The 12,454-nt window shown below is 36.1% G+C and overlaps 3 protein-coding genes across 3 annotated transcripts; all 3 read left to right on the top strand.

Moving 5' to 3' along the window:
• Window positions 1-3,601: 3,601 nt before the first annotated feature.
• LOC108886917 (olfactory receptor 10H4-like) lies at window positions 3,602-4,769 on the top strand. Its single transcript, XM_018682041.2, has one exon. It carries the CDS (start codon window positions 3,825-3,827, stop codon window positions 4,767-4,769), a length of 945 nt encoding a protein of 314 aa, XP_018537557.1. The 5' UTR covers window positions 3,602-3,824.
• A 694-nt stretch (window positions 4,770-5,463) lies between these two features.
• On the top strand, window positions 5,464-11,406 carry LOC108886916 (olfactory receptor 6N1-like). Its single transcript, XM_051070246.1, has one exon. It carries the CDS (start codon window positions 5,874-5,876, stop codon window positions 6,819-6,821), a length of 948 nt encoding a protein of 315 aa, XP_050926203.1. The 5' UTR covers window positions 5,464-5,873; the 3' UTR covers window positions 6,822-11,406.
• A 13-nt stretch (window positions 11,407-11,419) lies between these two features.
• LOC108886915 (olfactory receptor 4S2-like) lies at window positions 11,420-12,445 on the top strand. Its single transcript, XM_018682039.2, has one exon. It carries the CDS (start codon window positions 11,463-11,465, stop codon window positions 12,333-12,335), a length of 873 nt encoding a protein of 290 aa, XP_018537555.1. The 5' UTR covers window positions 11,420-11,462; the 3' UTR covers window positions 12,336-12,445.
• The last annotated feature ends 9 nt before the right edge of the window (window positions 12,446-12,454 follow it).

Below are 12,454 nucleotides of genomic sequence, written 5' to 3'. Positions count from 1 at the left end.
CCTTACTACAGGATGTGTATTTTTATTCATATCATACCAGCTGTAATATTTGCCCCAACTACCTTGGTACAAACACTGGGATAATAACCTGGTATGTCTTTATACATGTGGGATTTTACTACTTAAAGAACTAAAACCTTTGTCCTTTATTTCTACAGTGGATGAAGCGACAGTACAAACAGGGCTGTAGAGATAAGTTTGAACTTTTCATTAAGTTCAATGTTAAACAAAGTAGTAGCTGTAAATCACTGCACTGGCAGTGTTTGAGCACACAAGCTGGAAAAACTGACCTCTGGTGGCCACAACTAGAAATGCACACAGTGGTCTCTTTATCAGCAGTTACCTGGCCTGCTCTGACTTTATATGAGATCATATGAACTTTATGTTTTTTCAGGCTGTTAAACTTATTTTGTCAAACCCTTTTCATTCTTTTGTTCTATGATTTGAGTTTACCTGGTCAAGAAAATAATAATCATTTGATTGAATCTGGGGTAATACATACTGAACAACTTTGTTTTAGCATTAGCCTGTTTTTTAGTTTGCAGAATTGCCTCATTTTTGAACGTGCAACCACAAACTGATCCTCTGAATGGTTCAGGTGGGAAATTCAAACTTCTCTAACAATCATTTCTTGAGCAGCGGCCATGGCTTTACTGTTGCATTATGGAGGTGGCCTGTTAGGTGTTGTCTTTCCTTTATCATAACTGAGATGTTTGTGTGATTAAAACTGACTATTAGATTAGAGACAAAAAAACAGAAAATACTGCATGCCAGACTTTATAGACTTCTGACAGCAACTAACACGTGAATGTCTCTGTAAGGGCGCAAATATTAAACTATTCTTCCCACTGGATTCTATTCTTCCATTTTAAGATCAGTTTTTGTCTGTAGGAAGATGGGGTTGAGGCCAAACAGCAAATAAGGGCTGAGAGGAAAGGAAAGGAAATTTCAAAAGGTAGAGAATGAAGTAGCATTGAAAGTGGCAGGAAAAGAGTGTAACAAGCAAAAGTGGAAATAAAGTGGAAGCAAATAGTAGCCATAAAGAAGCAAAATGGCATCAAGCAGAGAAACCAAAGAAAGATAAAAATGAATGCAACAAATAAGAACATATAACCTATACATCTGAAATGAGGTCCAAAAAAAAGGTTCCAGTTTTTAAGTGGCACCACACAGAGCTCCAACCTCATGTAATAACCTTAGGATGAACTGGAGAAATAAGTGTGAGCCAGGCCTTAATACCTAACCTTTTTGTGTTTTGCACTTCAGTATAGTTCATATTGTTATGTACTGTAAATCATTGCCCCAGTACAAATACCAGTGTTCTCAGATCTCAGCAGAAAAACTTGATAAGTATAGCTGTATTATTGTCAACAGGGATGGTGGTCAAGGTGATAAAAATAAAACCCAGGTTGTTGGATCTATACTTTACTTTGTGTTGCTTCCCTGTAAAATTATGAAAGACAGATTAAAAAGTGAATTGTTAAAATCAAAGCAGCAGAATTATCACATAATTTAGTACCGGACTTAAATAGTTAAATTACTGGATACTACAGTGTCAATAATATCATGATTCATAATATCATGATTCAAACAGGTTACACTGTAAGGCATATTTCTTTTATTATGTATTATTCTTTATTCCATACTGTGTTTATGTGACACACAAAACTCTTTCATAAAAGTTTAGGTTGGACAAACAGTGGCCTGAGACACCAACATATTTCTTCTGAGACAGCCTGACGTGTTCAGTCCATACACATGAGATTATGGTGTTATTGAGATGAAAACAGTTAGCTGATGTAAGTCTCATCTATTGTGATGCAATGTCACAGAGATACAGAATAAACAAGATGATTAAGCCTCAGGGTCATTAGTCCACTAAACCTCTGTATCCCCAGGACATTTTATTGTTGACGTTATGCTCTGAGGCCAGCCGTCTCCATGCAGATGTAACTGTTGCAAACTCTTTACACAAAGAGAAGGTCACTGATGTTAGATACTGGATTAAAAAGGCCCAGAAAAACAGAATACCTATATGTTTTGATGATGATTTCTGATGATTTGGCATTGGATATATGGGATGTATATTAAGACTTTCAAAACACTTCATATTTGGATAAAAAAAATGGCAGGCAAACAGAGGGGATGATATAGAGGAAAATAAAATGTTTGTCTCCATATATGCACAATAATCAACTTTGTTGAAATGAAGGTCCAAGGGGTTTGTTCACAATCAGTTAGAAATATACTAAGTATTAATAAAACACTGAAGTTTTGTTTTTGCATGAAATAAAACATGTTTTCAGTGTGAACAACAGGCTGTATTTACAGCTTGGATCAACAGATCCTGGATCAACAATGATGATGAAACAACCAAAATTAATATTTTGGCATGATCACTAGATACAGTACAGTTTTCTTACAAAGTTCACTTTCCAATCTTATGTTTATTGTACAGTCTATCCATTCATAGGATCCTTGAATTAACGGTACCAGCTTACTGTCTGGTCAATCCTTAAACTTTCCTGCAATTCAATAACAACAAATAATGTTGTTGGATTTATTATCATATTTTTCTATTTTGGGCATGACCTTTTCATTATGTGTTCATACATGCAGTTGGTGAGATCAGCTTTAAAATCCAGAGAGGACAGGAGAAAGTTTATGCAGACATGTGTGCCACATTTATTGTGTTTGCTTAATGTCACAACTGCTCTGCTTTTTGACCTCATGTACGCTAGATATGGATCAGTGACTGTGCCACAGAGTGTAAAGAACTTCATGGCCATTCAATTTCTCATGCTTCCCCCTCTGCTCAACCCCATTATTTATGGACTTAAACTGACTCAGGTTCGCAGCAGTTTTTTAAGTTTGTGTACATACAACAAACAAGGCAAGGGATTAGGTTGATATATGATGAAACTGTGTTTTTGTGTCAGCCACTCTTTCTTAACAGGAGAAAGTAAATCATCAGCTTGATGTTTTTGACATGTGGCCTGATCTGTCTTTCAAAGCCAGGGAGTATATACAACTACATGAACCCTCTCTCTATTTCTGCTTCCAGAATTTGGTTGATGGCTAAAAACACATAATGCTTAGAGATATGAGCTCACATATTGCTGTATTTCTCACATATTCTTAAAACATTTCATATAGGTATTTTATGTGAATATTTCATTAGAAAAAATAGCCCTGTTGATGTCATGATTTTCCAGCCGATGCAAATTTTCCAGCCGATGCAAATTCTTCACCTCCACTGACTGCTGAAAAAATGTATATAATAGTGATATATAATATTTTTACAACATTTAGGCTGCATTTTAACAATAATCAAAAAACTTAAACTCATTCAAGTTTGCAACAGTTTTTTTTTTTTAAGTTTGTGTGCATACAACAAACAAGGTCAGCCATTCTTTCTTTTTCCCTGTTACACAGGCATGTTTTCAGAGCTACAGCTGTTGTGTGCTGATTAAATATTTTCTAAAGTTTGTTAAATTGCAAATAATAACAATAACAACAACAACAACAACAATAATAATATTAATAATAATAGGAACAGGCTACTTTTTTTTTTTTTTTTAGACAGACAGACAGGTGGAGTTACAGCAGCTAGATGTGACGTCAGGACTTTATGTCTCTATCACACACCTGAATTTAAGGTGGAGCTGTCTTCTCTAATATCTATACTCACAACTCAGCTGTGTCTAACATTGATGCAGTTGGACATATACTGACACAGTGAGCATTTCTACCAATGCATTGCCTCATGTCATCTAAATGCTGTTTATCAGTTTGACAGTTTTGTGTTGGTGTACTCTTTCAAAATGACTAATACATCTAGTATAGCTGTATTTTCACTGTCTGGCTTCAATGCTACAGTCAACTATAGAGTCACACTTTTCTCTCTCACTTTATTATGTTACTGTGCAATTTTGTTGGTAAATGTGTCTCTCATTTTAACCATAATCCTGGATCAAAACCTACATGAACCCATGTATATTTGTTTGTGTAGCTTGTGTATCAATGGACTTTATGGGACAGCAGGCTTTTACCCAAAATTTGTTTCTGATCTTCTGTCTGATATTCATGTAATAACATATGTGGGATGTTTTTTGCAAGTCTTTGTTATATACTCTTACGTAAAGGTTGACTACTCTACTCTAGTTCTAATGGCCTATGACAGGTATGTGGCCATATGTCGACCACTGGAGTATCACTCTGTCATGTCTGTGCAAAGGACTGCTGTGTTAATTTGTCTGTCCTGGCTTGTTCCTCTCTGCTGTGAGGTAATGGTTGTAACTTCGACTTCCAAACTGAAATTATGTGGCTCCCACATTCAGAAACTTTACTGTGAGAACTGGTCAATTGTTAAACTTGCTTGTAGTTCAACAACAGTAAACAACATCGTTGGACTGTTTGTTATATCCTTCTATTGTGGGCATGTCCTCCTCATTTTAGGTTCATATATGCAGCTGGTAAAATCAGCTTTGAAGTCAAAAGAGTGCAGGAGAAAGTTTACACAGACATGTGTGCCACATTTATTATGTTTGCTTAATGTCACATCTGCTCTGCTCTTTGACGTCATGTATTCAAGGTATGGATCAGCATCTGTAGCACAGCATGTAAAGAATTTCATGGCCATACAGTTTCTTATGATTCCACCTCTACTCAACCCGATTATTTATGGGCTGATCCTGACGAAAATTCGAAGTAGACTATCTTTGTTCATGATGGCAGGTCAAAAGTCTAAACTGAGAGTGAAGGTTTGACATATGTAACCCCTACACAATAACTCTGTTTGACTAAATAAAGTGTTGTTTTGTTTGTGCGATTCTCCTGTTGTTCTGTCAGGCCTCTGTAATGTTGATGAATTCAAATATGGCACACTTTTTACTTTTCCACGTCATTAACAATGATACTGTTGTATTCATCATTATATGTATTGATTTGGTTGTTCGCTATTTATTCTTGTTTGTTTAAAAACAGCTTTAACATCCAAAAAGGATTAAAAAGGCAGAGATGACGTGTTTGACATATACTCCTGTTCCTGTATGTCAACTAATTTATCTCCATCTATTATTTGATTGAGTGACAAAGAGTCATTATAATTTTTGAAATGCAGAATTAAACATCAATCAAACAAAAAGCTGCTTGTCTTGCCCCAGGCCACTGTCATTGAAAGCAAATGTATGCAGTAATAGTGCAGACTATACTAAGAATAATGCAAGATATTGAGTTCTTATATTTTGAAAACAAACCTATGCTCTTGTGTTGGTGAAAGACAGGTCAGTAGTCGTACCTGTTGAAGAAAAAAAAAACTACACAGCAGGAAAACACTATCAACCTTATAAACCACATTTTAAAAATATGTTTATTTTTAATTTTTAAAAATACATTTATAATTTGTTTTTTTTTAATGCTCAGTCATATTCAGTGACATAAAGCTTTGACTGGTTTGTGCAAATCTAACGACATACAACAAAAGCTTCTGAATCTAAATTATTGACTTTAGAACAATCAATTTGCAAAACTCTTTCATTAAGGCTTAAAATATAAATATAACCTTTTAGGCTGATCGTCCCAGCTGCACCATTTTTCTTTTTTCTATGTACCCATGTAAAATGAACACATGCGGCCTGGACCTGGAAAAGGTCTCATCCTTGGTTAGCCTTTAAAGTGTCAGCCAATCAGACACCAGAAATAAAAACTGTAACATCCAGTCATAGATTTCTCATTTAAGCTCTGTTCAGCATGACAACATTTGGACATATAATGGCCAACAGTGAATACCATAACCTTTTCAAAGCATTGTATTGATGTCTTTTAAATACTTCTCGTCACTTTGACAATTTCTTTTTAAGGATTATACTAAAATGACTAATACATCTAGTATAGCTGTATTTTCACTGTCTGGCTTCAATGCTACAGTCAACTACAGAGTCACACTTTTCTCTCTCACTTTATTATGTTACTGTGCAATTTTGTTGGTAAATGTGTCTCTCATTTTAACCATAATCCTGGATCAAAACCTACATGAACCCATGTATATTTGTTTGTGTAGCTTGTGTATCAATGGACTTTATGGGACAGCAGGCTTTTACCCAAAATTTGTTTCTGATCTTTTGTCTGATATTCATGTACTATCATTTGCAGGATGCCTTGTGCAAATCTATGTCATATATTCCTATGCAATGGTTGACTATTCTGTTTTAGCTCTAATGGCCTATGACAGGTATGTGGCCATATGTCAACCACTGGAGTATCACTCTGTCATGTCTGTGCGAAGGACTGCTGTGTTAGTTTGTCTGTCCTGGCTTGTTCCTCTGTGTGCAGAGGCCTGGATGATATCTCTGACTTCCAAACTGAAATTATGTGGCTCCCACATTCAGAAACTTTACTGTGAGAACTGGTCAATTGTTAAACTTGCTTGTAGTTTAACAAAAGCAAATGACATAGTTGGACTGATTTTTATTGGTTTCTATTGTGGGCATGTTCTCTTCATCGTGTGTTCATATGCACAGGTGGTAAAGTCAGCTTTCAAATCCAGAGACAGCATGAGAAAGTTTACACAGACATGTGTGCCACATTTATTGTGTTTGTTTAATGTCACAACTGCTCTGCTTTTTGACATCATGTACGCTAGATATGGATCAGCTTCTGTGCCACAGCATGTAAAGAACTTCATGGCCATACAGTTTCTTACAATTCCACCTGTTCTCAACCCGATTATTTATGGACTGATCCTGACTAAAATTCGAAGTAGAATCATGTATTTGTATGTAATGACAGGCCAAAGGTTTAAATTAAGACTCAAGGTCTGAATTGAATTAAATTGAATTGAAAGTCTGATGTGTCAGTGTTCCTCTATTATGAAACACAGCTGACAACATTTATCACTAACTTTTTTCTGTTTTGGAATTGACCTATTCTTTGTGTGTTTCTATGATCATGTTATTAAATCTGCATTAAAATTCAAAGAGGTCAGGAGAATGCTTTTGGAGAAACCTTTTCCTTATAATATCTGCTTATTGCCTCAACAACTACTAACAACATAGTTGGATTAATTATTGTCCCCCTCTATTGTGTGTATGTCCACTTCATTGTGTGTTCATATGTACAGCTGGTAAAATCAGTTTTGAAGTTAAAAGAGGGCAGGAGGAAGTTTACACATGCCACATTTATTGTATTTGTTCAATGTCACAGCTGCTTTGCTTTTCGATATAATGCACTCGAGGTATGGATAAGCATCTATGCCACAGCATGTAAAGAACTTCACAGTTTCTTATGATGCTCGATTATTTATGGCATGATCCTGACTAAAATTTGGCACAGAATGGCAACTTTGTGTGTGATGGCATGTTAGAGATTTAAATTGATACTGGAAGTTTATTCATAAAATCACTTTACTGTCTTGGGGTCACCAAGACACCATACTGTCATGAGGTCTCAATGTACAGACAAAGTAGTCAGTTTCTACAATCCAACCTGAATACTCTGTTGTGGTCTACTCACACATGGAGCTCAAGTATAAATCTGGAGCCTCTGTGTACAGCATCTGAGTCAATGTATGTTCACCTTCTATTGGCTGATTTTATTTTAAATAACGCCATGATATTGCAATAACACTGGTATGATCATGGAGACAGTGCCTGTGACCCTATGTTTTTTTTTTAAATACCTCTTTCAGTAAGTATGTAAACAGGGTCATGGGAGATGTTTAAGACTGATTAACTGAAGTCAGTTTCATGTATTTGTAATTAATTAATCTCACTATCATAATGCTGTTTTTGACATACTTTTTTATGTATTTGATGCTTTCTTATGTAATACTGTAATACTAATACTGTCACAATGACAGGAAGAGAATAATTTAATGACAACTACAGTGGCATATGTGTCATGGTGTGACGATACACTCAGACAATACATGATATTGGGCTCATGAAAACGAGACAAGATTTTAACACTATTTTTATGAAAACTTCAATGACAAAATATATGACTGCAAAGACAGTCTTTTATTTGACTCAAAGTAACAAAATGCAAAACAATGCAGGTGCATTTTGAAATGTCTGTGTATGAGTTTCTTCTTACTGAAGCTGTGTGTGAACCTCTAACTGAACTCCTTTCCACAAATGGAACATAAGAAATAAAGACAGTATAAGAAAAACAAATAAAACTACATTTTCCTTATCCATTTATCTTTAGTTTAGTCTTATTTTTTAAATACAAATAATAAGGTACTACTCAATACTGTGCAAACAGAGACTGACCAATCTTTTCTAAAAGCATGATACACAGCTAAGAGATGGTTACAGCTACACAGCCCAGCCAAACAAATGGTCATGTTCTTTTTCAAGAATGGGTGTCTTTGCATACTAATTGCCATTTATTTTTTCTACTGGGTATCCAAAATGTTGTCACACAAACGATTTAAAAGTGGAGGGGGCATCTGGTCATGCTAGCTCTAGCTGGATACCGTCTCGAGAGACAGCTTTTCACCTCGACAAGAAATATCATCATGTTTTAATATCACAAGATCTTGTGGCACGAGATCTCGTCCCACCCCTAATGGACAGCAATTTACAATGATGATGATGAAATACAAGTGATGTAATTACCAGTGTCCGGACTGACTTGCATATCTTCACCATACTGTAAAGCTCAGAGCTGATGAAAGGCTGCTGTTATGGGTATCATTACTGTGACCTCCCTGGTGTACCTCACTGGAAAACAACAGGCCTCAGGGGACAGGGTTGGCTACAGCCAGCTAATTATGATCCGGTCATACATGTGTCTCACAGGGTGGCCTGCTAAACAAAAGCTTTGACACTTTTTATAATTAGAGAAAAGACAATTTAAATTATTCACAGTGTCATATTTTTACAATTTACCAGTGCTGTGATTATAAGATAACACTGAATTTGACAGCTGTCAAAGATCATCACCCTCAGAGGGGTTACTGAAGTTGTTGTTTTTAAGGACTGACGTAGACTACATGTTGTTGTTATGGTAGAAGTGGTCAACAGGTCACTGGCTCCTTTCTCCTCTGAGAGCAATTAGTAGAACAACACCACTCTGGAGAGCCAGATCTGGGCTCTAATTCACACATACAGACCCTTAAGCCAGTGTACTGTCAGTCTGAAACAGTAATACATACATCAAACCACATTTATGTTTTATTCTCTTTTATACTGTTCATTGAATTCAGTTGCTAAATTTTCATGGGTCTGGCTTGTTAGTTAGTTTATGCAAACCATAAAACCCAGAAACAATTATTTGCGACAGAACTGTGTTTAATGCAGTCAGTATAATAACCACCCTAAGCTACAGCAACACAATGTCCATAGAGCTGATTTAACACATCTCAGACACAATGTCAACTTAACATTACAAGCGCCTGTACTTCAGGGCTTTTATATATCTGTAATTAGTTACTTGCTAAATAGATCTTGACACATCTTTATATGGACTGGGATCCTATCAGATGGGACTGCTCCGGACTTATCACTAGATGCTGAACTATCCAATACCATCAAAAAGTATCAAACTAATGTCACTGTCGTCATAGTTTATGGTGTTCTGACACCTTCTTCATCACACAGGGTTACATGTTATCACTGCATCTTCGGAACTCCTGGCCCCCATTTTCCTGTCAGCATAAAGCTGGTGTTTTGGAGCAGCAGAGGTTGTGTTCATACTGATCCGAAGAAACTGAAATTTTGTCTCTTTGTGTTTCCTATTGCAAATGCAAAGCATTTTTTCTAATTTTAGTTGGAAGAGCTGTGGACGTACATTTATCAAAACACCGATTACGAAACAAATTTTCATTGATAGGTGCATCAAATTACAACTTTCAATGCAATCAAAATTGAATCTAGGGTTGATTCAAGGGATTAACAAAGCAGTAGATTTTGATTAATCTACACATGCACTGTTCTTCGGGCCACATCCTGCTTTAATTATAGTCCCCCTAATTAACCATGTTTATATTCTTTCATTTACTCTGTGACATGAGCAACAGCAGCCCACATACTTAAATAACTGGAGTTACATCCAGGCAGTATCCTGTCTCAGAGATCTATGACTGTGATCTATATAAATTCATATCAATTACAGTGGATTGTAATGGACAAGGTTTCATGTCAAAGAAAAAAAAAGTAAATCATATCATATATTAGAAAATTCTCAATGACACCTGGTGATTACTGTGCTGTAAATGGTAGTCTGTCTCTGGTTTGAGTGCAAGTAGTGCATTGTAACGTTTTGATCATACATATTAGAATTCATTGTATTTGACAAGTATCCATTCTGATATGGCTGCATTTCTTCATGAAGGAGCAACCTACAAACTTGGATGTGTATGACTTTTTGTGTATAATAAAAAGTCCATGAGAAAAGACACTTGTGTGAAACAATACATTGAGTGGTCTAGCTGTGTTGGCAATGCTATTAGATGAATAATGTTAAAAAACATAATGCTCTGTCTATTAAATATACTCTATTGATTAGGCCTGTGTTGCACTGCAGTTTACATGTTTATACCAAGACCAATCAAGTAATCAAACAATCAAATCAATCTATCACTCACAAACTTCAAAATACAGAACAACAATGACAACACAATCTTGGGCCTAATTGAGTGGTGTGCAGTGAGCTAGGACCACACAAGGGACCACTGAGCTACTGGTCTGGACCAAAAAGTGGACCACTGGTTCATATTTATGGACAGTTAAATTAAATAGATAGCATAATTGATAGATAAGATAGAGAAATCACTAGCGTCCAGTTTAGCATTAGTCACTGGACAAACAACTGGATTGGCTACAACCCTGCTAATACTTTCTATTGACTTCATTTTGTACAATGTACAGCTTTTGACATGTGGCTAGAAGAGAGCACTTAAGTACCTACAACCTAATGTGATGCTTTGTGACATTTTTATTGGTAAAACATATGGAGATGCCTGGAAGTCATACAAGCTTCCTTTTGAAGTCTGATGATGTTCTAAGTTATTTCATCTTACTGCGTCAGTGTATGGCAGTGAAAAATAGCAGTTCCTCACCTTTTCTTTTGTGAATTAAGAATTCTTTTCCTTCTCATTTTCAGTAAACTTATATATATTGTCAAAAGATTATAGCCATGAGTTACGTGGTTAGTTGTTTCTGCATGGCTGTAGGAGGGAGGACATGATGAAATGCTCCAATAGTAAAATAATGTGGTAACACCTACCAGGGCAGACAAGTTAAAAGTGGCTGAACACCTCCCACAACCTTCAGTTGTGTTTATCTATGTATGTACTAAATGTACTAAATAGCTTGACAGGTGTAATTCTTTTTGTTTAAAAAAAATGTGTGATGCTGCCTGTTTAGTTCATTTAGATTGCTGATTGTGATAAGAGATTATTAGAACAGATATAGTTACTTTTTCTCTCACAACAGAGAGGTCCTTTGACTTAGAGAATGGAAAACAACACTCTCTCCTACTTTAACCTCACCATGTTCATGAACATTAGACACTACCATTATCTAGCCTCTGTCTTTTTCCTCCTGCTCTACAGCTTTATTTTGTCTGCAAATCTTTTCATGATGTTGATAATATCACAAGAGAAAACGTTGCATGAGCCCATGTATATTTTCATTGCATTTTTGTGTTTCAACTCTCTGTATGGTTCTGCTGGTTTCTTCCCCAGATTCCTCATGGACCTTTTATCTGAATCTCACTTGATCTCACGTCCAGCTTGTTTCACTCAGATCTATGTTATTTACACATATGCTTCCTATGAAGTGACTATACTCAGTATCATGGCTTATGATAGATATGTTGCTGTTTGTCATCCTTTACACTATCACAGAAAGATGACCTCTAAAACTGTCTATGCATTGGCAGTCCTTGCTTGGATATGTCCAGCCTGTAATCTTACAGTAACTGTTGTTATGGTTGTCAGGCTTCCTCTGTGTGGTAACAACATACAGAAGGTATACTGTGCCAGCTGGAATATTGTAAAATTATCATGTGTTACCACTGCTGTTAACAATCTTCTTGCTATGTTGGGGGCCATAACTGCAGCCTTTCTTCCCTTTGCTTTTATCTTGTATACTTATCTGAGAATTGTTCTTGCTTGCTGGAAAAACTCAGGGGAAGTCAGGGGAAAAGTATTACAGAGTTGTGTTCCACATGTTTTGTCATTTGTGATTTATTCCATCACTTCATTTAGTGATACAGCCTTGAGCCGACAAAATATGGAAGAGATTAATCCATTTGTAGGCCATAATGTTGTCAATAGAATTTCTTGTCATTCCTCCAGTTTTGAATCCTCTCATATATGGCCTTAAATTACCAGAAATTAGAAGACACATTTTCAGGGTGCTATGTTTAAAACCCCAAACCAAGAAGAATTCCTCTAGAACATTAAAAAAAATTTCAGGGGCAAAGTGATCCACAAAACTCATGA

The sequence above is a fragment of the Lates calcarifer genome, linkage group LG1, assembly GCF_001640805.2.
Source record: "Lates calcarifer isolate ASB-BC8 linkage group LG1, TLL_Latcal_v3, whole genome shotgun sequence".
Lineage (NCBI taxonomy): Eukaryota > Metazoa > Chordata > Actinopteri > Centropomidae > Lates > Lates calcarifer.
The sequence above is the reverse complement of the archived record's forward strand: the minus strand, read 5'-3'. Positions and strand labels throughout refer to the sequence as shown.

Coding starts and splice junctions, on each gene's coding strand:
- LOC108886917 (XM_018682041.2), top strand. CDS start 3,825: ATGACTAATACATCTAGTATAGCTGTATTTTCACTGTCTGGCTTCAAT.
- LOC108886916 (XM_051070246.1), top strand. CDS start 5,874: ATGACTAATACATCTAGTATAGCTGTATTTTCACTGTCTGGCTTCAAT.
- LOC108886915 (XM_018682039.2), top strand. CDS start 11,463: ATGGAAAACAACACTCTCTCCTACTTTAACCTCACCATGTTCATGAAC.